The 27,522-nt window shown below is 40.9% G+C and overlaps 1 protein-coding gene across 1 annotated transcript in view; it reads right to left on the bottom strand.

Moving 5' to 3' along the window:
• RIN3 (Ras and Rab interactor 3) overlaps nt 1-27,522 on the bottom strand; it is a 163,093-nt gene that overhangs the window by 61,642 nt on the left and 73,929 nt on the right. The window contains exon 4 of the mRNA XM_043980311.1: nt 2,274-2,346. Within this exon, the coding sequence (XP_043836246.1) occupies nt 2,274-2,346 (73 nt within the window). The remainder of the gene's footprint in view (nt 1-2,273; nt 2,347-27,522) is intronic.

The raw sequence follows: 27,522 nt of genomic DNA, 5'->3' as shown, positions 1-27,522 counted from the left end.
TTTAGTGTCCTTCAACTCTCCCAGACCCCATTTGGGGTTTTCTTGGCAAAGATAATGGAGTGATTTACCATTTCCTTCTCCCGCTCATTTTACAGACAAGGAAACTGAGGCAAGCAGGATTAAGTGACTTACCCAGAGTTACACAACTAGTGAGTGTTTGAGACCAGATTTGAACCCAGGAAGATGAGTTTTCCTGACTCCAGGGTTGGCACTCTATCCACTGCACCACCTAGCTGCCCTGTTCATATACATATTGCACTATCTTTCTCCCCTCCCTCAAAGCCCTAAACTTCTGTGTTGACCTTCTGTGACCTCTTTTTCTTCTTCAAAGTAGCCTCTGATGTTCATTCTGTAATGGTGGGAAATGGGGTACGGGTTGGGGTAGGGGTTGGGGTTCTTAGGAATTCCTCTTTAAAGAATTACACCCTCTTGCACACAAAAGTAGTTAGAATAAGGTGGTAGTTTATTTAGGAGTAAGGGTAGGGAAGGGTGGGGGGAGGGAAACCATGACAGAAATCCTTGGACTTCTCATGGGGAGATAGGCAACAAAGCACATGGCTCAGAGGTACCAAATCTCCTAGCTCCATAACCATTGAAGTGACATCAGCAACATTGGTCACCCCCCAGGCAGATGGTACAACCCCTGAGCCTCCAGCCTCCCCTCCACCCCATACCACTGTCACCCCTGAACCTCAAACCTCATACCCCATTTCCCACCATTACAATTCTTTGTGTTATTTGTGTCATTGAGACTCCTTTGGTAGTCTGGTGAGGCTTATAGACCCCTTCTCAGAATAACGTTTTAAATGCATACAATAAAATTCATAGTATTATAAAGGAAACCAATTATGTTGAAACATATTATTAATAATGGATTTCCTGGGGAACCCAGAGATCAGTCCTCCCTCCTCCCCACCTCCCCCCAACCCCGCTGCCCCTCACTGCCTACTCTAGATAGTCCTGTTCTCCTTGTCTGGGACAAACCCAAAGGAACAAAAGAAATAGAGATAGACTCTTTTGTTTAGCTCAGTGAGGGACTGATGGGATCGAACTATGCCTAGTTTCTGGACTTTGCCTTTGCCCTTCACCAAGGGTCTTTTACATTCTCCCTGATGTCATCTGTAGAGTTCATTTTAATGCAGACCACCCTCAAATGATGCCAACCAATGGAATGGAATGATGCTAAACAATTAGCTTTGATCAATGTATAATGACCCGCCTCTATCAAAAGAGGATAAAAACTCTTGGAAAAGGCCACAAGCTTTCTCTCTGGACACGCTCTTGGCTTAGATCTTCTTCTTAGGACAGCATCAGTCTTCTGAACTCTCCTTGAGACCATGATCTTCTGGGGCTTTTCTCTTGCTCTTGCTATCTGCCATGCCGAAACGCTCTCCCTGCTTTCTCTACCACATGGCCAATTCTTTATTGGTATATATAATATTAATTAATAATACATGCTTGCTGCCAAAACTGGTGTAATAGCAATTAATTTAAAACCCCTCAGTTTTGGCATACTTAATTTAAAAAATCCCACAAACATCATGCATACCAAGTTAAGAATCCCACTTCTAACCCATTTTTACCTAGAGAAACATACTGAAGGGTGGGGAAGCATGAAGGATCCTGGATCATGATTTAAAAGAGACCACAGGGGCAGCTAGGTTGTGCAGTGGATAAAGAACTGGCCTTGGATTCAGGAGGACCTGAGTTCAAATCTAGCCTCAGACACTTGACACTTAACTAGCTGTGTGACCCTGGGCAAGTCACTTAACCCTCATTGCCCAGCCAAAAAAACCCACCGAAAAACAAAATAAAAGAGACCACAGGGGTCATCTAGTTCAATCCTCTAATTTACAGATGAGGAAACTGAGGTACCAAAGGTCAAGTGACTTCTCCAAGGTCACACAGATAGTTTGAACCAAGGATGCCTGATTCCAGGATCAGTACTCTTTCCACTCAACTATACCTGAGTCCCCTATGGATATCCTCAGTTCCTTTACCTTCTTTAATGATAGCTCTTTTGGCCTGGGGTTGTCAGTGCTTCGAAGATTAATTACCCATTTTGCATGATAACATGTGTAATCGATATCAAATCGCTTGCCTTCTCAAGGAGGGGGCAGGGAAGTGAGAGAGGGAGAGAATTTGGAATTCAAAATTAAAAAAAAAAAAGAATGTTCATTTTTGTTTATATTTAATTGAGGAAAAAATTAAGAAAAAACATCAATTGCCTGTAGGGACAAAAGGGAGGGGTGGGGTGGCTGAGTTCTACTTACCTACTAACGCAGTAGAAAGCGATCAGTTTGAAGATATCCTCAAATACAAGAACAGATCCTTCCAGGTACAGGACTGAGGAGAGACAGAAAAAGACTTTCAGTGAATGTTTTCCTTTAGCCCTAAGAATTGGGGGGAATAAGGGGGACAGGAGAGTGTACAGGTATAAGGAAATAATAACAGCTCATTTTTCCATGGAAGTCTTTTTCTTTTTGCAGAGCAATGAGGGTTAAGTGACTTGCCCAGGGTCACACAGCTAGTAAGTGTTGAGTGTCTGAGGCTGGATTTGAACTCAGGTCCTCCTGAAATCAGGGCTGGTGCTTTATCCATTGCACCACCTAGCTGCCCCAACAACACTATTTGCTAGGGATTGTACTTAGAGCTGGGAATGCTAAAAGACAAAAGGCAGTCCTTGCCTTCAAGGAGCTCACAATCTAATGGGGGAGATAACAAGCAGATATATACAAAGTAAGCTATATACAGGATAAATAAGAAATAATTAACAGAGAAAAGGCATTAGAATTAAGGGCAATTGAGGGAGGCTTCCCAGAGAAGGCAGGATTTAGTTGGGACTTAAAGGAAGCCAGGAAGGTCCAGTCTTTGGATAGGAGGAAGGAGAGCATCCCAGGCATGGGGGACAGCCAGAGAGAAGGCCCAGATCAGAGAGAGATGGAGCATCTTTTGTGAAAGAACCAAGAGGCCAGTGTCACTGGAGAGAAGAAGGGAAAAAAGTGTAAGAAGACTAGAAAGGTAGAAAGGGGCTAGGCGATGAGGGTCTTTGATCGCCAAATAGAGCATTTTGTATTTGATCCTAGAGGTAATAGGGAGCCACTGTTTATTGAGTGCAGGATGAGGGAGGGCATGAACTGCACTTTAGGAAAACCACTTTAGTTGCTGAATGGAGGATGGATTGGAGTGAGAAGAAACTTGAGAAACTCTCCTCACTGTATTGTTGTTGTTTAGTCGTTTCAATCAGTTTCTTCATCTGTAAAAAGAGAAAAGGGGCAGCTAGGTGGCGCAGTGGATAGAGCACCAGCCCTGGATTCAGGAGGACCTGAGTTCAGATTCGGCCTCAGACCCTTGACACTTACTAGCTGTGTGACCCTGGGCAAGTCACTTAACCCCAATTGCCTCACCAAAAACAAAAAACAAAACAAAACAAAAAGAGGATAATAATCCCAGCTACCTCACAGGGTTGTCATTGGGGATCAAATGAGATGGCATAAATAAACTGCTTTTCCGATCTCAAAGCACTATATATATAATAAGTATTATTATTATTAACCCTGAATTTGAGAGTCCCCAAGTTCAAGAGCTGGCTTCCTCGATAGCATTCTACTTGGAGTTAAGAAGAGCACCAACGTGGCCCCAGCAAGTGTTAGAGTATTAGAACCATATTATGGGAGGCCGGGAGATCTGGACTTTGCCACGCCTGCTGCATCTATTTGGGAGTTGCCTGGACAGTGTAAGTAGAAGATGAATGAGAATCATTCCTACCCCCCTACCTCCCCTTAACATACCTTTGCCTTTTGAAGGAACCTAATGAGTCTAATGGGCCATGTGAGTGCTTTATGTTTCTGTATTTATGGGCTCCTGGGAGTCCTTGGAGTCATGTATTTTCTGTAGCAAGTGAAATAAAAGCCGTTCCATACTTGATACACATACTGTGCACTGGATGCTTATTGTGAGCATTAGGGTCCCTGTTCCCATACTTTATTTTAGAGATTTCTCTGGACCGACTCCAGATGGAGGCAAAGAGCTAAAAAGAAGAAATGACCCTTTAGAGTAGATCTCCCCTAGGACCGATCCCAGCCTACATCTTCCCAGAACCCTTAATGAAGGGTCCCGGGGCCTTGGGTGACATTTTGTTAATAGGAGGGCTAGTGGTGCATTAGGCATGGAAATGGCCTGGGATTCTCCAGAGCTATTTAGGCTGATCACAAATTTTGGTAAATGCTCTCAAGATAGAAAGTTTTCAAGTATAGGTCTAACAATGAACATCTGTATATTTATCGTCTAAGAATAAGACTAGCCAAGAGTGGAGAGGGTTATTATATTCCTAGGTCAGGCTTCTAGGTGCCTAGTTTTGGGGGGCTTTTTCTGGCCATGACTGATTAAAAAAAAAGTCTATTGATTTCAGCATAATTTCAACCCTCAAAAATAGAGGAAGTAAGTGACTAGAGGAGCTTTTATTCTGGAACCGATTTTGGCCATCTGAGAGGGACTGGGAGGGATGTGGGCATGTCAAGAATCATGGGGAGTGGGTTACTTCTTCATGGTCAGTTTTCTATCTCATGACAGAGAATGAGAGGCTAAGTAAGTATGGTCTGAAATTTGCATTAGATCTCAAGGGATTAGAGAAAGATAGGTAGGATATCCTGGCCTAATATTTTGCTAAGGAAGTTGGCCTAAGAAGGGGGGAGGTGTTTTCAAGAATGACTTTCTGAAGACACAAGTAAAGTAATTTCACTTCCTATTTTGAAAGCATATCTAAATTGTTGGATCAGAAGAAAGTTGTAAAGAAAGTGTATTTAGATTTCAAGCAAGCATTTAACAGAGTGTTTCATGCTTGTGGACAATATGGAAAGAAAAAATTTACAGGATAGTAAAGTTAAGTGGGGTCCAAAGTGATTGAATGATTTATACACAAATAAGAGTTATTAATGGATTAATAATGTCAACTTAGAGGGACATCTTTAGTGTGGTATCCCAGGTTTTGTCTTGTGTGTTTTTCAACAGTTTTGTCAATGACTTTATTGAAGTCAAGAAGTAAAGCTCAAGTCAACAAGTATATATAAAGCAGCTTCTTTGTGTCAGGTACTTTCCTAAATACCAGGGATTTTTTAAAAGGTGAAAACCGTCCTTGCTTTAGAGAAGCTCATGGTCTAATGAGTGAGACCATGCAAACAACCATGTGCCAATAAGTTATGGATAGATAAGTTGGGACTCATCTCAGAGGGAAGGGACTATATTAAGGACTGGGAAAGGTTTCTTGCAGAAGTTGAGATTGTAACTGAGACCAAGGAATACAGAAGGGAGAGTTGAGGAGGGAGGGAATTTCAGGCATGGGGGATGGCCAGTGATAATGCCAGAATAGGGAGATGTTGGTATTTTGTGAGAGGACAAGCAAGGAGGCCAGTGTCATTGGATTGCAGAATCCAATCCTTACCTCTAGGGGAGTAAGGTTATAAAGAGTTCAGTTGACATGAAGCTAAGAGGGATTTGGTAGCCTGCTGCATCCCTGAGATAGGATCCAAAAAGATCAAGATGGGGGTGGGGTGGAAGAGGAGGGTGCGCGCACACGGCAGCTAGGTAGTGCAGTGGATAAAGCTGGATTCAGGAAGACCTGAGTTCAAATCTGACCTCAGACACTTGACACGTACTAGCTGTGTGATCCTGGGCAAGTCACTTCAACCCTCATGGCCCCACCAAAAAAAAAAAAAAAAAAAGATTGAGATGGGTTGAATCTAATAAGATAAAATGTAATAGCGATCAATGGAAAGTTCTACATTTGGGTCCAAGAAATCAACTTCCTAAAGTAAAGGGTGGTGAAGTTTGGATGGGAAGTGGCTCATTTTAAAAATATACACTCTGATAAATAAAGCATGACTTCAGAAGGCTGATGGTAAAACACGCCTCCCTAAATAGAGGTGCTACTACTTTTTATAGGTGTGGAATGAAGCATATATCCTTAGACATGACCGAGTGTTTATTTGCTCTAACTATATGCGTGTGTTAGGGGTTTCTATTGTGTAGGAGAAAGTCATAAGGAAATAAGTGATGCAAAAGAAGGAAAAAAAAGCATCAAAAATATTTAAAAAGAAAAAAGAGAACAAAAACCAAAATTCTCAGGGGGGGATGTTAGTGTAAAGTCAGTATGAATCAATAGTCTAATATTGCATCAACCTAATGTGGTCTTGGGCCACATGAAGAACAAAAAGGTGTCCAAAATGTGGAAGGTGATCATTCTATCATGTCTTGTCCTAGGCAGCTCTCAGACTGATTTCTGGACACCACATTTAAGGAAGGACATTGTTGATCTGGAGACTATTTAGAGAAGGGTGATCGGCATGCTGAGAGACTTCAAGACCATGCCATATAAGGAATTAAAGAAATTAGGGATGATTGACCTAGAGAAGAGAAGGTTAATAAGAGAAACAATAGCTGCCTCTCATCAGTATGTGAAGGATGGAAGAAGGATTAGATTTTTTCAGCCTGGCCTCAGACAACTGAACTAGGAACAGTGGGTGGAATCTGCAGAAAGATTGAAGTAAAAAAACCAAACAACACTTCCAAAGAGTTAGAGCGGAAGAAGAAAGGCATGGGATCTCTGGACCAATTGATGAACAAATATTCATTAAGCATCCCCTATGCGCCAGTCACTGTGCTAGACTCTAGGGAAACCAAATAGAAAGAATGAAACAATCGCTTCTTGTTAGGAAGTGGTGGCTTTCCCCTAGGTCTTCAGAGAGAGGCTAGCCTCCTAGCTGTAATGTTGTGGAGGGATTCTTGGTCAGAGATAATGTTGGACTTAGTGGTTCTTGGGGGTCCCCAAGACACTTTCAAAGGGTCCACGAGTCAAAACTATTTTCATAATAATACTAAGGTGTTTTAATTTCCAATATAGTAAATGTTGATATAACCCACATAAAACCACAGGGGAGGAGGGGGGCTCAATCATTTTTGAGAGTCCTGAGAACAAAAAGTTAGAGAACTGCTGAACTAAATGGTTTCTTGTCTGTGAAGGATGTACCCATGCTGATGAAATTACACATCCTTAAGGATTTGAATTAAACATTGCTAGCAAGGAGAAGGTATTTTATTTTAAGGAAAGCTCCACCTATTTCTATGCTTTCTAGTGTTTCTAATAGGAATGAGTGCTGTATTTTGTCAAAAGTTTTCTCTGCATCTATTGAGATAATCATATGATTTGGGTTAGTTTTGTCACTGATGTGTTTGATTATGTTGATAGTTTTCCTAATGTTGAACCAGTCCTGCATTCCTGGTATAAATCCCACCTGGTCATAGTGTATTATCCTTGTGACAAATTGCTGTAATCAAGGAGAAGGCATTTTGAGTCCAGGGTTTATTAAAATGTCTCTGGAATTGGATATATGTATATGTTTATGTATGTGTATATACACACACACTCACATTGTATACACACACACACACACACACACACACACACACACCCTCCAGTGTGGGAATTTGTTTTGCTTAACTACGCATATTTGTTACAAGGGTTTTTCTTTTTTCTTTTACCAAGGGGGAAGGGAGGCAGGAATGAGAGAAAACAAATTTTTGTTAATTAAAAAATGAAATAAAATGTTAAATGAGGGGGCTGGACTTCTTTAAGAGTTGTGTTACGGTCTCCTAATTCTGGCACTCGTGTTCTAAAGCTGCCCTTCCAGCTCTAACCTTCTCTGTTCTATGACTGTCACCGTTTTTCCTTTAATCAACACTGAAGGCCCTGGCTTAGTGGGGAAAAGAAAGAATCCATAGTTGAAATCACTGGGATTGTTAAAGTTGAGAATCCTGGGGAAAGGCAAACAGCTGTGCAGAAAAAAAAAACACAGCCAAGAAGGAGAATTCTTGCAGCTGCCCCCAAACTGCCCTGGGCTATTAGAGCTGACGTGGTGCTAGTGAGATCTGGAGTCTGTATGTATTGGAAGTTGGTGGAAGTGGTTATTTGAAGGGATTGAAGTAGAACACTGAGAAGTCCTCTGATTTGACATGGTTGGGGGCAGGGGCACAAGACAATGTTGGGTCAGTGAAGAGCCCTGTTGCATTTTGGGGAATGAATGTAAGGAAGGAAGGGCCTCTAAATGTGGAACTGAGATTGTGCTTAGAATGTGAGAATAGAGAAAAGGTCTTTTAAGTCCATGTTCAGTGGGCCAGGCTGAAAAAGATGACCTCTGCCTATGGAACTGATCATAGAGGTCATTCTAAGAAACAGTATCAGCATTTTAGAGATTGTGATGACAATGGAATAAATGTTATTGTCTGATTGGCACAGTTTGGAGCTTCAGTAGTCTCTGCATGGGGAGAGAATGCTTGGGAGGAAGCCAGTGGACCAGAATCCAATTATAAGCAACCTGGATGGCAAACAAGGGAGAAGTGCCTATGTGTCTATAGTCTAAGGGAGAAGTGTTCCTGAGTGTGTCTATATGTATGGGCTCTGGGTAAAAGCTCTACCCAAATAACAGGACTGAATATCAAGAATTCTCAAGTTAGAAGGACCCCTCCTCCCCCGTATCCTCATCCTCTGGAGTGGGGAACAGGAATAGGTCCACAGCTTAGCTCTGTTCCTATATAGCACAGCCCCAACAAGTTCCAGATCCAAAGTGGGCTCCCTCAGAGACCCAGATTGGCATGAGGCTGGTGTCAGAAGGGGGCCTGTGAGCACGTGGACAAGGAAATAACATCAGAGAGCTTGGCAGTAGACCAGTAACAGACGTTCAAATGAGCAATTAGGGGTCTGAGGAAATCTAGCAGCATGCAGAAGCCTGTTCCTGCAAGGTTAGAGGACTCCAGCCCTAAGGAAGACCAGTGAATGGAAGAAATTACTCTAGGGGCAGCTAGGTGGCGCAGTGGATAGAGCACCGGCCCTGGACTCAGGAGGACCTGAGTTCAAATCCGGCCTCAGACACTTAACACTTACTAGCTGTGGGAACCCTGGGCAAGTCACTTAACCCCAATTGCCCCATGCAAAAAAAAAAAAAAAAAAGAAATAAAGAAAAGAAATGACTCTAGTTCTTGAGGAACCAAAATGCCAGGCTGGGGACCATAGTAGGGCCTTGCGCATGAAAAGCAAGGAAGTGAATCAACTTATGTAGAATTGAGGTTCAAGAGGAGTATATAGCAATTAGGAAACTTAGAGCCCAGTTACTAGAAGCATGATATAAGGTCAAGCCAGACTATCAGCCTGAGTACTTGGACTGGAATACTTATATTTCCCTTACCTAAACACCTGATCAGGGCAGCTAGGTGGCACAGTGGATAGAGCATTGGGCCTGGAGCAAAGAAGACTAATCTCCTTGAGTTCAAATCTGGCCTCAGACACTTAACTAGTTATGTGGCTTTAGGCAAGTCACTTAACCCTCTTTGCCTCCATTTCTTCATCTGTAAAATGAGCTGGAGAAGGAAATGGCAAACCATTCTGGTATCTTTGCCAAGAAATCTCAAGTGGGGTCCTGATGAGTTGGATGTGACTGAAATGACGGAGCAACAACAAAACTACACTTCTCCAGGCAAAACTCTTTTTTGGGGCATAGATTGGCTTATCATTGTTTACTTGATTTTTCAGTGCTTCCTAATCCATGCTACCATATATTTCTACATTTACCTCTGTGAAGCTTTCCCTGATTCCCACAATTCAGAATAACCTTTCCGGGGGCAGCTAGGTAGCGCAGTGGATAGAGCACTGGCCCTGGATTCAGGAGGACCCGAGTTCAATTCCGACATCAGACCCTTGACACCTTACTAGCTGTGTGACCCTGAGCAAGTCACTTAACCCCAATTGCCTCACCAAAAAAAAACAAAACCCAAAACAAGAATAACCCTTCCTTTTGGACCTCACATAGCAGTTTGTTTTGTATCGAATACCTTGATAACATTATTGAATACTATGGTTATCTGTATTTTTATAATTGGATGAATATTACAGTTATCTATATTTTTGTCCTATCCCCTGACTACATTGAACTAGATTGTAAGTTCCTTGAATACAGAAGAGAGTCTTATTGAGAGTTAGTAACTCCCCAGCATTGAAAACAGTGATTTGGTTTTTTTTGTTTTTTGTTTTTGTTTTTGTTTTTTTTGGGAGGCAATTGGGGTCAAGTGACTTGCCCAGGGTCACACAGCTAGCAAGTGTCAATCGTCTGAGGACAGATCTGAACTCAGGCACTCCCAACTCCAGGGCTGGTGCTCCATCCACTGTGCCACCTAGCTGCCCCGAAAACAGTGATTTGAACAAAGAGATACTTGATACAGGTTTATTGCATAAGGTTGAACCTCAAACCTTGGGTAGAACTGAGGCTCATAGGTAGATTAAGTAGCACTAGATGGAAGGACTATAGAACAATGGGATTAGGGAGTCGGGTTGACTATTATAAGTATCATGTTGTTTTCTGATGATTTCCCTGTTGCAATTTCATTTCCCTGGTTAGACTATATAAAACTCCTGTATCTTAGTGCTGGTTCTAGCTGAGTCTCTAGGATTTCTTCATACAGTATAACTAGTAGATAAGGAAATGGTGTCTAACTCAGCTCTGGAGAGAGTCGTTAATTAGTAAGGAAAAGACAAATCTTCTAACCTTGTGAGAGAGCTCACAATGGATTGCTCTATAAGGGATGAGAGAGAGGAGTAGACCAGCATAAGTGGGTCTGGAGTCAAGATGACTCCATTTCAATGACTACTTAGCATCATGGGATCATAGATTTGGAATTGAAAGAGCACTTAGACATTATGCAAGTCCAGACCCTTTCTTTTACATATGAAGAAACTGAGGCCCAGGGAAGTTTTAATGCCTTGCCCAGCATCACACACAGTGAATGTCTGGGGCAGGATTTGAACCTAGGTCTTCCTGACTCAAAATCTAGCACTCTGTATCTGTCTCTCTGTGTGACCTTGAGAAAGAAACTTCCATATCACATGGCATAATGGAAAGAAAACTGGTGCTAGCATCAGAAGATCTAGGTTCAAATCCTACCTTTGCTGTGTTCTACCTATGGGACCCTGGGCAAGTCATTTAACCCTGGGCCTCAGTTTCCTCAACTGTAAAATAAGAAAGTTGGTCTCTTCTGGCTTCAAACTCCTATGGGGGATCCTGTGATTTGGTTTTAATTTTCTAGTATAGTTGCAAAGAACTGGAAATCACGTGTTTCACACTAGTTCATTACTGGGCTTTGAGTGAGAACCACAGGGTAGGATAGACCACAGCTCCACCTAGTGTCAGTGTTTAATATGACTCAAATGCTTCTAAATACTAAACACTGTATTCTAATGCAGTGGGACTGAGGTGAGAGAAAAAAAAATGTTTCTATAAATTTCTGTTTGAGGCAGCTATGAACAAGGCAACTAGGTGGCACAATGGATTAGGGGCTGGGAATAGAGTCAAGAAGACTCATCTTTCTGAGTTAAAATCTAGCTAGCTGTGTGACCCTGAGCAAGTCACTTAACCCTCTTTGCCTCAGTGTAAAATAAACTAAAGAAGAAAATGGCCAACTACTCCAGTATCTTTTGTTTATGTTACTTTTTTTTTTGGTGGGGTAATAAGGGTTTAAAGGACTTGCCAGGGTCGCAAGGCTAGTAAGGGTCAAATATCTGAGGCCAAATTTGAAACTCAGGTCCTCCTGAATCCAGGGCCAGTGCTTTATCGACTGCGCCACCCAGCTGCCCCCTCCCTCCAGTATCTTTGTGAAGAAACCTCAAATGAGGTGAAGAGTTGGACATGACTGAAAGCAACTGAACAACAAATAACATGAGGCAGCAGTAGACTCAAGTCAGGGAAGACCTGAATTCAAATCTGGTCTCAGGCACATACACTAGCTATGTGAAAGTGGGCAAGTCCCCTAACTTCTATTTGTCCCAGTTTCCTCATCTGTAAAAATGGGGATAATAACCTGCCTCTCACCAAAAAAACAAAACAACAACAAAAACCCCTGCCAAGGGGTTGTTGTGAAGATCAAACAAGATAACATTTGTAAAGCTTTGAAAACCTTAAAGAACAATATAAATGTTAGCTATTATTAGTATTTGCAGTCCAGAGCTATAACTAAGAATTTTCGTTCTGGCATCCTCAGCTGAGATTGGGGGAACACTGCTAGGGAAGAGAGACCACACACTACCAGTGTCAGGCCATCCATCCCTAGGCTGTACACTGGGGATTGAGAAGGAGTCGCAGCAGGCTCACTCCATCCACCATAGAGAAGTTTCTTATTTTAGCTAATTATTCTTGCTAACTAGCTGTTAAACTCTATTATTTCCAAAAGATTTCAAGTGTTGTCATTAATTTGGTACGATGAGGCCAAGTCCTGATAGTTTTAATGGGCTGAGAGATGAAATGCCAGAATGTTAAGAGTCGGAAGAGACCTCAGGCCATAGAATGTTATGACTGAAGATGCACAGCCCACTCTATTTGATAGCAAAGGAACTGAGGCCAAGTAAAGTCAACACAGTAAATGAGAGAATGAGGATTAGAATCTGCATTGCAAGAAGAAGCATTCTATGGTGGCAAGAATACCTGGGTTTTAGTTTCCATTCTTACACAAACCTTACAAACTTTCTTTGAGACCTTGGACAAACCACTTAAAAATGGCCAGAAAAGAGCAGAAGGAAGTTCAAAGGGAAACACAGATAAGAAGGACAGTTTGGGAACTATCATGTTGAATTTGTTACATACTTTAAAGGGGAGGGAAAACCCAGGCTGTACTGTAATATTTGTTGTTGAGTTGTTTCAGTTGTGTCCAACTCTTTTTGACCTCATTTGGGGTTTTCTTGGCAAAGATACTGTAGTGATTTGCCATTTCCAGTGACCAGTTCATTTTACATATCAAGAAACTGAGGGCAAAACAGGGTTAAGTGATTTACCCAGGGTCACACAGCCTAGTAAGTGTTTGAGACCAGATTTAAACCCAGGAAGATGAGTATTCCAGATTCCAGAGCTGGCACTTTATCTATCCACTGTACCACCTAGCTGCTATATATATATATATATATATATATGTATGTACCTATTTTTTTTTTTTTGGTGGGGCACTGAGGGTTAAGTGACTTGCCTAGGGTCACACAGCTAGTAAGTGTCAAGTGTCTAAGGCCAGATTTGAACTCAGGTCCTCCTGAATCCAGGGCTGGTGCTTTATCCACTGCGCCACCTAGCTGCCCTGTGCATACTTTTTGATTTTTTTGCCATAGCCTTTTTGCCAATGCTTTATTCAATAAGTTTGTGTCGTATTCATTAGGCATATTGGTTTACAACTTGATTTCTTTCATTCATCTCTCTCTGGTTAAGGTATCAGGACCACATTTTTATAGAGAAATTTGGAAGGATCCTTTCATTTTTTTGGTAAACAATTTATGTAATATTGGAATTTTTATTGTTCTCAAGGATGTTTTATTTTTTGTTTTGTTTTTGCGAGGCAATGGGGGGTTAAGTGACTTGCCCAGGGTCACACAGCTAGTAAGTGTCAAGTGTCTGAGGCCAGATTTGAACTCAGGTACTCCTGAAGCCAGGGCCGGTGCTTATCCACTGTGCCACCTAGCCGCCCCCTCTCAGGATGTTTATATAATTTATTTGTTTTTTATTCGTTTTTGTTTTTTTACAGGGGCAATGAGGGTTTAAGTGACTTGCCCCGGGTCACACAGCTAGTGTCAAGTGTCTGAGGCCAGATTTGAAGTCAGGTCCTCCTGAATCAAGGGCCAGTGTTTTATCCACTGTGACACCTAGCTGTCCCTAATTTACTTGTAAATAAATCTGGTCCAAAGTTTGTTATTCTTCCCCCTCTGGAATTTAATACATCTTTATTGAATTGACTTTTGCACAAGTCACTTTTTCTCTCTGGGCCTCAGATTCTTAAGTGGGAAAATGAATGTATTTGAAATAGATGATTCTGGAGTAATGCTGAGTTTGATTAATCTATGGAACATCCAATTTGAGATTTGCAATAGGAAATTGGAGATGTGAGATTGGAAGTTAGGTGACAGGCTTAGGATGAATAAATACAACTGCGAATCATCAGTAGAGAGATAACAATTAAATCTATGAAAACTGGTGAGATCAACAAGTGAAATAATATAGAGGGAGAAGAGGGCTCAGGACAGGAGGGAGACTCACAATTAGTACACATGATGTGAATGAAGATGCAGCAAAAGGAGGCTGACTGACCAGACTGCTAAGAGGAGGATGAGGAGAGAGTAGGGTCTGGAAATCAGAATAGAGTATCATGGCAAAAAAGAAGGTGATCATCAACATGAAAGGCCAGTAGATACAGCATCTAAAAGTTCATTGGTAACTGTGGAGAGAGTACTTTCAGTTCAGTGATGAGGTCAGAAGATATACTTACAGAGTTAAGACGAGAGTGACAGGAAGTAGTGGGACCTAGAGTCACAACTGTGACCCTTCCCACTGACACAAACTTTCTATAAACAACTGACTTACTTCTCTATGTCTTTACACTCTCTGTCTCTCAAAAGAGTCTAGATATGGAGCAAGAATATTAGAACTGGATCACTTATTTCACTTAGTGATCACTTATACATCACTTAGTTCAAGCCTTGCCATTTTACAGATGAGAAACCAAGGCTTAGAATGGGGATGCTTTCTCTACCGGTCACACATTTAAAGTGGAAGAGTAAGGACTCAAACCTAGGCACCCCAATTTTAAACTCAGGAGGTTTTTTTTGGGGGGTTTTTTGATGGGGCAATGAGGGTTAAGTGACTTGCCCAAGGTCACACAGCTAGTTAAGTGTCAAGTGTCTGAGTCCGGATTTGAACTCAGGGTCCTCATGAATCCAAGGCCAGTGCTTTATCCACTGAAGCCACCTAGCTGTGCCTCAGGAGGTTTTTTTGTTTGTTTACTCATTTGTTTTTTAAAGGATAGCCCTGGGTCAGGAGGAAAGAATGAATAGACTGACCCTGATCTATAGTATCAATTACTTGTGTTGGTCAGAGAAAAACTGCCTAAATTCCGCAAAGTGAAGAAAAATGGGGATAGGAACTGGACCTTTGATTTCACTGTTATAGGGAATTACCAAGTGAGGAAACTTCCTCTACCAAGGAAGGTCAGCTCTTTATCTACAACTTACAGTCTTACACAGTTGCCTAGAGTTGTGACATGCTGGAGTCTGTCAGCATAGGTCAGAGGTGGGGACCTAAACCCCACATCTTACTGGCTTTCAAGGTTGCATCTAGACGTTGTACCATGCTGTTCACCCCAGAAAGCAAAGCTACATTTGTGGGGAGTTATTAAGATTCAGAGGTAGCTAGGTGGCTAGTGGATAGAGCACTGGAGTCTGAAGTCAGGAAGACCTGAATTCAAATTTGACCTCAGAAAGGTACAGGCTGTGTGATTCTGAGCAAGTCACTTAAAATCTGCTTGCCTCAGTTTCCTCATCTGTAAAATGACCTAGAGAAGGAAAGGGTAAACCACTCCAATATCTTTGCCAAGAAACCTTATATGTGGTCATGAAGAGTCCCAACATGACCTAACTACAATAAATTAAGCTTTAGTAGTATTCTCCCTTCCCTGATGGGGGTGGCAGGCTACTGATATTAGTACCCTTACTCTTTAGTCAGAGAAAAGGAGTTTGGGTTGAAAAGATGAAAAGTGAAAGATCTTATGGCAAAACATATTACAGAGAGAGTGGGGCTGGGCTGTTAGTCCTCAGGAAGAGGGTGGAGGTGAGAAATTTAGTTTCTGTTGTGCACTAGGTCACACTTGGGTCACACCTGCTCTCCCAGGTGTCCCCCTTGAAGGCACTGACTGCTTTTTCTTTAGTCAGCCCTTCTGCAGGTGAATCCCGACTTCCCACCCAAATCAACCCATACCAGATTGTAATTGTCTCCAATTCAAACCCCCAATCAAATGGCTTAAAGGCAGCATGGCAATAGTGAATAAAGACCTAGCCTAAGACTTGGGTTCTGGTTAAATGAGGGTTTGTGGAACAAACTGAGCACTTTAGCATAGAGAACAGAAGACTCTTTACTTGGAGGAAGGATTATTCTTGTTCTAGTTAGCCCTAGAGGGCAAAACAGAGCAAGGAGTGCAAGTTGCAAAAGCAAATTTAATTTTTTTTTTTTTTGCGGGGGGGGGGGGGGGGGGGGGCGCAACTTCCCCAGGATCATACAGCTAGTAAGTTTCTGAGGCTGCATTTGAACTCAGGTCCTCCTTATTCCAGGCTGATACTGTATCCACTGCAAAATTTAGCTTCCTCACAAATTTAATCTTGATATCAGGAACAACTTCAATTCCGGATGGGAGATGATGAACTTCCTACTCCACCCTTCTGATAGATGGACTCAGGGTGTAGAATGAGACACATTTTTGGACATGGCCAATGTAGGAATTTGTTCAACTTCACTCTCCATAATTGTTACAAGGGGTTTGTTCCCCCCCCCTTTTTTTTCCCTAAAGGGTAGATGGGAGATAAAAATCAATTTTTGTTAAATTGAAAAAATTTAATTAAAAAAAAATGATGTCCAGAAAACTTCCTAACAATTAGACTTGTCCCAAAGTGGAACAGACTGCCTCAAGAGGTGAGTAGTTCTCCCTCCTTGGTTATCTTCAAGCAGAGGCTGATATGTTATAATGGGGATCCTGTAAGAGTTGGACTACATGACCGAGAAGACCACTTTCAATTTTGGCAGAATTCAAAATTTCATAGAAATTCCATTTCAATTCCACATAATTTTGTTCTATGAAGTCCCATTCTGGAAGTCTTATCTGTGTGACCCCAGACGCCTCCACTTCAGTGCCTCAGGGCAAGTCTTTAAGACCATACATTGCAAAGGTGATCTGCATTGTCAATGAAATGAGAGGTCCTGTCTCCCAACTTCCACACCCCCTTAAAAAAAAAATAGAAAAGAAAAAGGCAAAGATAGGTTTGACTGACTGGGTGCTCTGTTTTGACTCCAGAACATAGCTTTTTGATGTTTTGTTGTTTTTTAAAAGACTCTCTACAATCCCAACATGATGATTGTGAGGTTGCCATGACAACTACCACCTGGTGTGGGTTTCGAGCTGCTCCCCTCCCCACCCCCACCCCACCCCCAGGCCCTTTTCAGACATCACTCCCCCGTCTCCCTCAAAGGTTTAGTTTTGGTTCCTGGGACCTCAGAGTCACTTGGAGATGATGCCAAATAGGTCTCCCTTCTAGAAGTACTGCTAGGTCTAGGGTTCCACTATATCTCACAATTTAGCGCAAAGCTATTAGAAGAGTTTTGGCTATTTGGGAGTTCTAGGTCACAAGGGGGAATTTTGGTAGCAGGCAACATGAATACCACCCCTCCCTTGACAGTGATAACACTATGTCTTACTCATCCAAGTAGCCCCCTAACTCAAAACCAATAAAACATTTATTAAGCACCTACTAGTACCAGGCATTGTGTTAAGTACTGGGGAAGCAAGAAAGGCAGGAAACCACTATGGTAACAAGACATAGACCAAGATAAATTGGAGATAATCTCCGAAGGAAGGCATAAGAATAAAGAGGGGGCAGCTAGGTGGCACAGTGGATAGAGCACTGGTGCTGGAGTTAGGAGTACCTGAGTTCAAATCAGCCTCAGGCACTTAACACTTACTAGCTGTGTGACCCTGGGCAAGTCACTTAACCCCAATTGCCTCACTAAAAAAAAAAAAGAATAAAGAGGACTAGGAAAGGTCTCTTGTAGAAGGTGGGTCTTGCCACTAAGACCAGAGGAAACCAGAAGTTGGAGATGAAGAAGAACAGAATTCCAGGCAAGGAAGACAGCCAGTGAAAATGCCCAGTTGAGAGATGGCGCATCTTGTTCAAGGAATAGCCAGGAGTCCAGGGTCACTGGATCACAAGGTACTTGGCAGGGAGTAGATGTAATGTAGAACTGTAAAAGCCCAAACAGGATTTTATATTTGAACCTGGATATAATAGGAAGCCATTAGAGTCATTAAATGAGGGGGAGGGTTTTGGTGGTGACACAGTCAGGACATGCTTTGAAAAAGATCAGACTGATTGTTGAGTAGAAGATAGGAGTGGAGGGAGACTTGGGCCAGGAAGACTGACCATCAGGCTGTTGAAATAATCTAGGCCTGACGAGGGGGCAGCTAGGGGTGTGCAGTGGATAGAATGCTGGGCTTGGAGTCAGAAAGGTTCCTCTCCCTGACTTCAAACTTGGCCTCAGACACTTCTCCTAGCTGTATGACCCTGGGCAAGTCACTCAACCCTGCTAGCCTCAGTTTCCTCATCTGTAAAATGAGCTGGAGAAGGAAATGGCATACCCACTCTAGTATCTTTGCCAAGACAAACCCAAATGGGGTCATGGAGAGTTGGACATGATGGAAAAGACCTGAACAACAACAGACTTGAGGTAATGAGGGCCTGGACTTGGATGATGGCACTGACAGAACGAGATATGTAGGTAAGATCCTCACTAAAACTTTGATAAACTGACTTGAGGTTATCTGGTAGGGGGATGTGGGAGGAAAAAACTAAGGCCAGAAGAATTAAGTGATTTGCTCAAGTGGTAAGTGTGGGGTTCAAATCCAGGTCTCTCGAATATAGCAACCATCTCTTTTCCTTTCTATGTCCAGTGCTGTCATTTACTAGAGAGAATGTATGACCTTGGGAAAGTCTTCTCTTCTTTAAAAGATAGTTGCCTCATCTCCCTGCTATGTGCAAAGCCTACTGCAGGCCATGTAAGATGAAAAGAAGAGTAAAACACTTCTAACAAAGTTCAAGAAGATAATGCCAACTGATATAAGAAAAATCAGATGATGATAAATGCATAGGAAAGGTACAATGTTAGGGGTTGTGAGAGACCTCCAGCCAGAGTGTTTTAACTAGAGATGATATCTAGGCTAATCCTTAGTGGATAGGCAGGGTTTTCAACAGAAAGAAAAAGGAGTAGGAATATAGGAAGAAGAGAATAGAACTTGAGATGGGAAAAAAAAAAGTAGGGAAGCCAAGAGGAAGGGAGAGTTTGAGAGATGAATGATTGAAATCTAGTATGACAAGGGGCCAAGGGTATGTAGTAGGGGTAGCATGAGATCATTCAGTAAGAATTTAAGTGCCTACTATGTGTCAGGCCCTGTCCTAGGTACTGAAAATATAAAGACAAAAATGAAACTACCTGGTACTAAGCAGGGCAGTTAGGTTGGGGCCTTGAATGTCAGACTGAGTTTAGATTTTATTCAGAAAGCACCAAGGAGCCATTGAAGGTTTTCAAGCAGGGGATGAATCCTACTGTATACCAGGCAATGCACACGGCAGTAGATCAGATTTTCAGGCTAAAATATGTTCTTTCCCTCGCTTCTTTTCCAAATCCAATTCTTGATGGGTCAGAGTAAAATTTAAATTGTCCAAGATTTCATTTTGATGCCAGCAGAATTTGTCTATTGCTTTTTTTTTTGTGGGACTGATAGGTATCTTGTCACCTCAGAATCTCTGATGCTTTCTGCTTGGCCCTATTAGAGACCCTGACTCTTCAGTCTGAATACAGGGTCCTTTTCTCATGTGATTCTGTTCCATATTTAGGAAGTGTCCAGATTAGAATTTCAGAGTCTGAAAACAGGAATAGTGTATTAACTGTCAACAGAGAGACCAGGGCTCTTCCTGCAGAGTATTTTAGGCTACTGTGCCAAAACAAGAGAATAGACAATTAAGAGATTTGCAAATTGCAAAATGTCGGGGATGCCTAAAGAGTAGCCAAAAATGAGGCAGTTTTCTGGATGAGAAAAGGGCTCCAGAAAGGGAGTTGGGGAGGGAGGTGGCGAGGTAATAAAGCTCTGTGAAGATCAGCAGTGTCCAATGGTCTTAATATCTACACTGAATGTGTTTCAGTTCTCTAAGAGGAGTGTTTGTCTTTTAATTCCAAGACCACAGTTTAGGGGATGCTGGGATGTTTGAGGCTTATTCTGAGAAACAACATTTTGCCTCTGAGGTTTGGACAGGAGGAGGGAAAGTATAGACCTTTATATATGGAAATAGTGCTACTAACCACACTCATCCCTGAAAGGGGTTTTATTGTTGTTCAGTTTTAATTCATATCTGATTCTTTATGGCCCCCATTTGGGGTTCCTTGGCAGATATGAAGTGCTTTGCCATTTCCTTCTCAGCTTATTTTGTAGATTAGGAAACTGAGGCAAACAGGGTTACACAGCAAGTAAGTGTCTGAGGCCAGATTTGAACTCAGGAAAATGAGTGTTCCTAACTCTGGCCCCAGTACTGTATATACTTGATTATCTGGCTACTCCCCTTGAAGGGTGTACAATGCCATCAAAACCCCATGGAATATGACTGTTGAGTTTTTATCCAGTAGTATGGCTGATTTTGTGTTAAACTAACATTGAGTTCCCCCTGAGAGTAATGATACAGCACTGGGGAAGCAATTTTATGACTATAAAATACTGCAGAGATGAATCAATAAGTGTTAAATATGGCTAAATTGGATATGTGGCTAAATTCTGGACATCTAATTTCTAATCTACCGCCCATACACTGGGCCAGCCCAAAGTCTTAGTGAAATAGCCTTGGGTGACATTACCAATCTCTTGCATGACTTCAAGATAATGACACCTCATCTGATTAGACATGCTACATTACTCACCCTGAAATACCTAATAAACCCAAACCTCTCACATAACCCCAGCCTTCTCTTCCTTGGGGTTCATTCTAATTTACTATTAGCTACACGTAAGAAAACAATTCCTCTTCTCTCACACATCCTCTTCAAAACCCAACTAATGGACCCAACTTCCCTTCTTAAAGAAGTTTCAGACCAAACACAAAATTTTGTGGGTATCCTTTTTCAAAGAGTTTTATCACAGATTCTACCTATAAGGAACTCCATAAATGCCCCTTTGGTAAACCACAGTAAACAGTGGGGTCCCTAACTGGGACCAGCAGAGGGAACTTAGAGCATAGAACATTATTATATTGGCATCTATATAGAACATATCTTATATTGGACAATAGAACTAGAAGATAGAATGTTAGATTATGGGGGGCAGCTGGGTGGTACAGTGGATAAAGCACTGGCCCTGGATTCAGGAAGATGTGAGTTCAAATCTGGCCTCAGACACACTTACTAGTTGTGTAACCCTGGGCAAGTCACTTAACCTCATTGCCCTCACAAAATAAACAAACAAATAATGAATGGATGAATGAATAATAAATAAATAATAGAATGTTAGATTATAAAACAGAATGTTGGGGTTTGGGAAGGATCTTAGCATTATCTGGCCCAGTCCTTTCATTTTACAGATGAAGAAGCTTAATGAACTCCTCCAAATCACAAAGCTAGTTAAGTTAGTGGCATGACCAGATATGGATCTCTGGTATTCTAATTCCAAACTGAGTGTGCTTTCTGTTATACCCCACTACCTCTAAATGCTATTCAATTCAATTAAGTCTTCTTGTGTTGACTAGAAGCATTAATACTTCTCTTTAATAAAATGATGACCTCTTTGTCTATAATATTTCACGGTAGACTCTTGGGTAATTCCAAAGGTTTTTATGTTAATACATCCCTCTGCTAAAAGAGGAAAGGAAATAAAACATAAGTCATAGGTATAAATTGTTCAGACTGTATCTACCCTACTTCCCCATCCTGTTCCCTTAACAAATTCTCCCTCCTCCAAGGGAACTTTTGAGAATTTCAGAAAGTGACACTGCTGTAAGAATGATGTGTACAATCCCTTCTTCCCTATATAGGATTCAGTGATTATAATGCTTGTTTTTGGTTAATGGAGAATAGAGTCTAAGGTTAAATGTCCATAATCAAGAGGAAGTTGTAAGTCCTCTTGCTGGATAGATCACAGAGATAATCTATATATCACACTAATTATATTTATCATTAATACCACATATTGATATTGTGTTGCTGTGCTTATATATTATGTAAATATATATTAATATTGGGAATGCTGGTAAATATTAAACAATAAGTTTGCTGGAAAAAAACAGTAGCAATACATTTTATTTTATTATTATTATTTTTTTTTAGTGAGGCAAATTGGGGTTAAGTGACTTGCCCAGGGTCACACAGCTAGTAAGTGTTAAGTGTCTGAGACCGGATTTGAACTCAGGTACTCCTGACTCCAGGGCCGGTGCTCTATCCACTGCGCAACCTAGCTGCCCGGCAATACATTTTAAAGTTTAATCTGTATGTTGACATTTCCTCCATCATTTCTTAAGTCTAGAAAAATCAACAAAATAATAAAGAGAGGCTTGATAAATGTTTGCTTAATGAAATGGATAGGGGTAGATTGTACTAGACAACACCTGATGTGCTTCTGTCTTTAAAGTATATGCCAGACTTTTTTGTTGTGTTATAGGTTTTACTGAATTATTTTTTCTCTATTTCCTCCTTTTTTGTTTTCATTTTTTAAAGAAGTCTTTGTTATAAGGAATGACTCTCTGGAAGGGTGAGTGGGACAGATACAAGGAGAAACCCAAACAGCATAAAAGCAAAAGCATCAATAAAAATTTACTAAAAACACCTACAGTTCCAGTACTGTGGGTGAACCCTATTTTCACAGGTACTAAAGGAAAGCCAAGTGGGCTTGGAACAGGGATGATGACTGAATGAAGAACATTTCTGTTAGGGAAAATTCCACTAAACAATCCAGAAAGTTTCCACAGTGAGAACAAGATTGAAGGGGAGAAGTAACAACATAATATTGTGAAAAGCAATAATACTTTTCAGGATCAGGATTTCCAGCTTCCTAAAGTACAAAAGAATCTTTAATCTTCTTGGAGATATGGAAAGATAGACAATGAACTTGCCAGTTCATTTGGCTGGTACTTTCCAATAAACTTCTCCCCTGGCCGCTTCTGTAGTTTTGTGGAGAGGCAGGAAACGAGAAGAGGTAGGTAAAACTGTTATAGAACAACTCTCAATTTACCGATTGGTCTGTGGGGAGTGGCAGAAGGCATTGTGCTCTGGGCATATGAGATCACAATGAAGACTTTAAAAAAAAACAAAACCCAAAACACATTCCTTACAGCTTTTCAAACTCTTTTGAATTCCCACAGTGATTTTAGGTCTGTGCTTGCATTTTATTCTCACAATAATCCCATGAAAAGATGAGGTTGTGGTATTATTATTCCCATTTTAAATGTGAGAAAAACCGAGGCCCACAGAAGTTTAGTGAATTGCTTACATTTACACTGCAAATTATTATCAGAGCCAAGGAGGGAATCAAGATCATCTCTTTTACTTCCAGGCCAATGCATTTTCCACTGGGCCATGTAACAGCTCCAAAGATGCCCACAACTTCCTATTTGTGAAACTACAAGGGCAAAGCTGTGGGTACTGTGATTTGTATTCTGAATTCACTAAGACTGGGTCTTTTACTTCCTCAGGAAAGCAATTTTGATTGAGTCACTGGAGTCCAGAGAAGTTGAGGAGGCATCTAGGTGGGGCATAAAAATAGAATCGATAGATTTGTCCTGGGTTTGCATTTTGTGGAATAAATAAATAAATAAAATGACATTTGCATTCTTCAGGAGAACATCTTGGCTTCCCAATAAGTTGATTACACAAAGCATGTCTAGTTACCTCATATGGTTTCAGTGAGAATAACAAAATGATTAATGGGGGGGGGGGGGTGGAGGGGAACTATAACAAAACACATACCATCAAAAACTACAGACGGGGCAGCTAGGTGGCGCAGTGGATAGAGCACCGGCCCTGGAATCAGGAGTACCTGAGTTCAAATCCGGTCTCAGACACTTAACACTTACTAGCTGTGTGACCTTGGGCAAGTCACTTAACCCCAATTGCCTCACTAAAAAAACAAAAAAAACAAAAAAAACCTACAGGACACTGGGGGCAGTTAGGTGGTACAGTGAATGGAGCACTGGCCCTGGATTCAGGAGGACCTGAGTTCAAATCCGACCTCAGACACTTGACACATACTAGCTGTGTGACCCTGGGCAAGTCACCTTAACCCTCATTGCCCTGCCAAAAAAACAAAAACATAAACACGGATGTGAAGCTTTCCCTTTAATTAAACTCCTAAGACTGGAGACGTCAAACTGGTATAACAAAATGAGTCCTAGACTTAGAGTCAACGATATCTGGAATCAAAGAGCAGTTTTGACACATATTTGTGATAACCATTAGGTCAATCATTCAGTATACACAGCAGCTACCGTGTGCCAACTGTTGTTCTGGACCCTGGTGATACAAAGACAGGTGGAGTCAGGAAGATTGGAATTCAAATCTGGCCTCAGACACTGTTGACCTTGGTCAAGTCACTTAAATGCTACCTGCTCAGTTTTCCTCATCTGTAAAATGAGGATAATAATAGTACCCATCTCCCAGAGTGGCTGTGAGGATGAAATGAGATAATATTTGTGATGTGCTTAGCACAGTGCCTGGCACATTGTAGACACTATATAAATGTTTCAGTCAGTCATTATTTCAGTAGTGTCTGATCCCCTCCCTCCCCCTCCCATTTGGGGTTTTCTTGGCAAAGACACTGAAGCGGTTGGCTATTTCCTTCTCCAGCTTATTTGACAGATGAGGAAACTGAGGCAAACAGGGTCATGCAGCTTGTAATGTCTGAGGTTGGATTTGAATTTGGGAAGATGAGTCTTCCTAACTCCAAGGCTGGAGATACTACTGCACCATCTCGCTGCCCTATATACTTGTTAGCTATGATCATGATCATCATTATTATTAAAAATGAAACAGCCTCTAGTTCAGAGAAACCTGGAGGGTCTTACATGAGCTGATGATGAGTGAGATGAGCAGAACCAGAAGAACATTGTACACAGTATCATCAACATTGAGTGTTGATCTACTGTGATGGACTATATTCTTCTCACCAATGCAATGGTACAGAAGAGTTCCAGGGAACTCATGATAGAGGAGGATCTCCAAATCCAAGAAAAAAAAAGAAAGAAAGAAACTGTGGAGTATAGATGCTGATTGAACCATATTATTTCTTTTGTTTTGGGTGCTGTTTTTTTTTTCTATTTTGAGGTTTTGCATCACTGCTCTGATTCTCTTGTAACAGGATTAATGCAGAAATAGGATTAATGTTATTATGTGTATATATATATGTGTGTATATATATATATATCTATATGTATATGTATAGAGATATATAGATATAACCTATATCAGATTACCTGCTGTCTAGGGGAGGGGGGAGGGAGGGGAGGGAGGGAGAAAAATCTGGAATTGTAAAGCATGTATAAACAAAAGTTGAGAACTATTTTTACATGTAACGGAAAAAATAAAATACCTCATACATTAAAAAAAAAACAAAAAACAAAAAATGAAACAGCCTCTTTCCTCAAGAAACTTGTATTCTATTGGAGAGGATAATATATACACATAAAAATACCTGAAATATAAAAAATATATCGTAAACAAACATGACTGTAACCATATAAATATTCAAATAGGATATAGACTATAATATACTCATATGATAACTATATTATCATACTAATCAATACAAATAATTAATGATCTGTGATGACGTAATGATTAATAGAACAAATATACAAATATATGAAAGTATATAAATAAACATATAAAAATAAATGCCTTCCTGCGTTTATTCACATTTCTAATTTGTATGAGTAGTCTGTGTAATGTCTCATCCCTTCTACAAAACTGCAAACGTCTTATGGGCAGAGACCAGGACTCAATTTATCTTATACGGCAAATTAAAACTGTTCGTGCTAGATTCTTTTTATAGTGAGGCAATTTGGGTTAAGTGACTTGCCCAGGGTCACACAGCTAGTAAGTGTTAAGTGTCTGAGGACTGGATTTGAACTCAGGTCCTCCTGACTCTAGGGCCCATGCTCTATCCACTGCGCCACCTAGCTGCCCCTAGATTCTTAACAAATGTATGGTGGACAAATTGATCGTGAATTAAATTCTTATTTACTTAGTCTTACAATGGAATTCACCCAATTTTTTCTCACTGTAGGATTTGATCAAAGATTAGGATTTAGAGCTGGAAGGAAATGAAATAATATTCGTAAAGTACTCTGCAAACTTAATGCTAGTTATTATTATTGTTGTGGGTTATTATTATTATTAGCTATTACATGTAAGTTTGGTGAATATCTATTTTTGGAACCTTTTCTTCATACCTGTCAAAGCCTTCCTTTCCTCTGTTCCATGCTTTCAGGGCCCTGCTGTCTGCACGTGGAAAAAAATTAGTAATGGATTAATCAGATAATCTAATTCTCATTATGGTATTAGCTAGTAAACTGCCAGATAAGATAGTGAGTTCCCCCTCACCATAGGTTTTCAAGTGATGTTATAGAAGATTCCTTCATGGGGCAACAGAGGACCACTATGTACCCACTCAGACTTCTGGGCTTTCCCCTGTGGTCTAAAGCTGAACTTTTGTTTACTTATCTCTCCAACAAATATGAGCTCTGACTTTTCATTTTTCTGTTGGTATCCCCACCCAATAGCTTATCATAGTGCTTGGCACATAGTAAGTGATTAATAAATGCTTTGTCCATTCATCCATTCGTTGGGAAATATTTCCTTATATCACACCTAAATTTGCTTCTTTCCAGCTTCCTCACTTCTATTCTCAGAGGCCAAGCAGGGCTGTCTAGCTTTTGCTTGAATAATAATTGACATTAATATATGGCTTTCAAGTTTGCAAAATTCTTTGAATATATTATCTTATTTGATCTTCTTAACAACCCTGTTGTACCTGCCACATCATAATTTCTTAAGAAATGCTTGTGAACTGATGAACTAATATAGGTGTCATTAATATACCCATTTTATAGATGAGTGAACTGAGGCTTAGAATATAAGTTTTAGAGGCAGGATCTTTTGACTCCAAGTCCAGTAGTCTAATCATTTTGCCACAACACTTTTAACTATTTGAAGATTTCCAGGTGATAATGAATTCACTAACCCTTGAGGCGATACTTCCACTCTGGAATAGCAGTTTTACTTTACATTAAGTCTGCTCTTTGTAACTTCTACCTTTTGCTTTCAGTTTGCCCTTTGGGGCCAAACAGGCCAAAGAGGACAAGTGAAATGCTAGCTCTTTAAACAGATAGCTACTGTGTACTTCCTTGAGTGCAACTCAGTGGTATAGTGCATAGAGTATAGGGGCCTGGGAGTCAGGAAGATCTGAGTCAAATTCAGACACTTACTAGCTGTGTGACTTTGGGCCAGTCACTTAACCCTGTTTGCTTCAGTTTCCTCATCTATCAACTGAGCTGGAGAAGGAAATGGCAAACTGCTCCATTGTCTTTTTGCCAAAAAAACCCCAAGTGGGATCTTGGAGGGTTGGACATAACTGACATGACTGAACAGCAACAATAATCCCCTTGTTCTTCTCTTCTCCTGACTACACACCCCCATGATTAATAGAACAAATATACAAATATACGAAAGTATATAAATAAACAGATAAAAATCCCTTCAGCTGTGATATATAAAAAGTTTGAGAGACAATTTCTGGATAAGTAATCATTTTATTAATTATGATTAGCAAGTAATTAAAAAAGGGATTGGTCATTTGGCCGTCTCTCCTGAACTGAAGATGGATCAT

The sequence above is a fragment of the Dromiciops gliroides genome, chromosome 2 (genome assembly GCF_019393635.1).
Source record: "Dromiciops gliroides isolate mDroGli1 chromosome 2, mDroGli1.pri, whole genome shotgun sequence".
In the NCBI taxonomy this organism is placed as follows: domain Eukaryota; kingdom Metazoa; phylum Chordata; class Mammalia; order Microbiotheria; family Microbiotheriidae; genus Dromiciops; species Dromiciops gliroides.
This window is presented reverse-complemented; position numbering and strand designations above follow the sequence as displayed.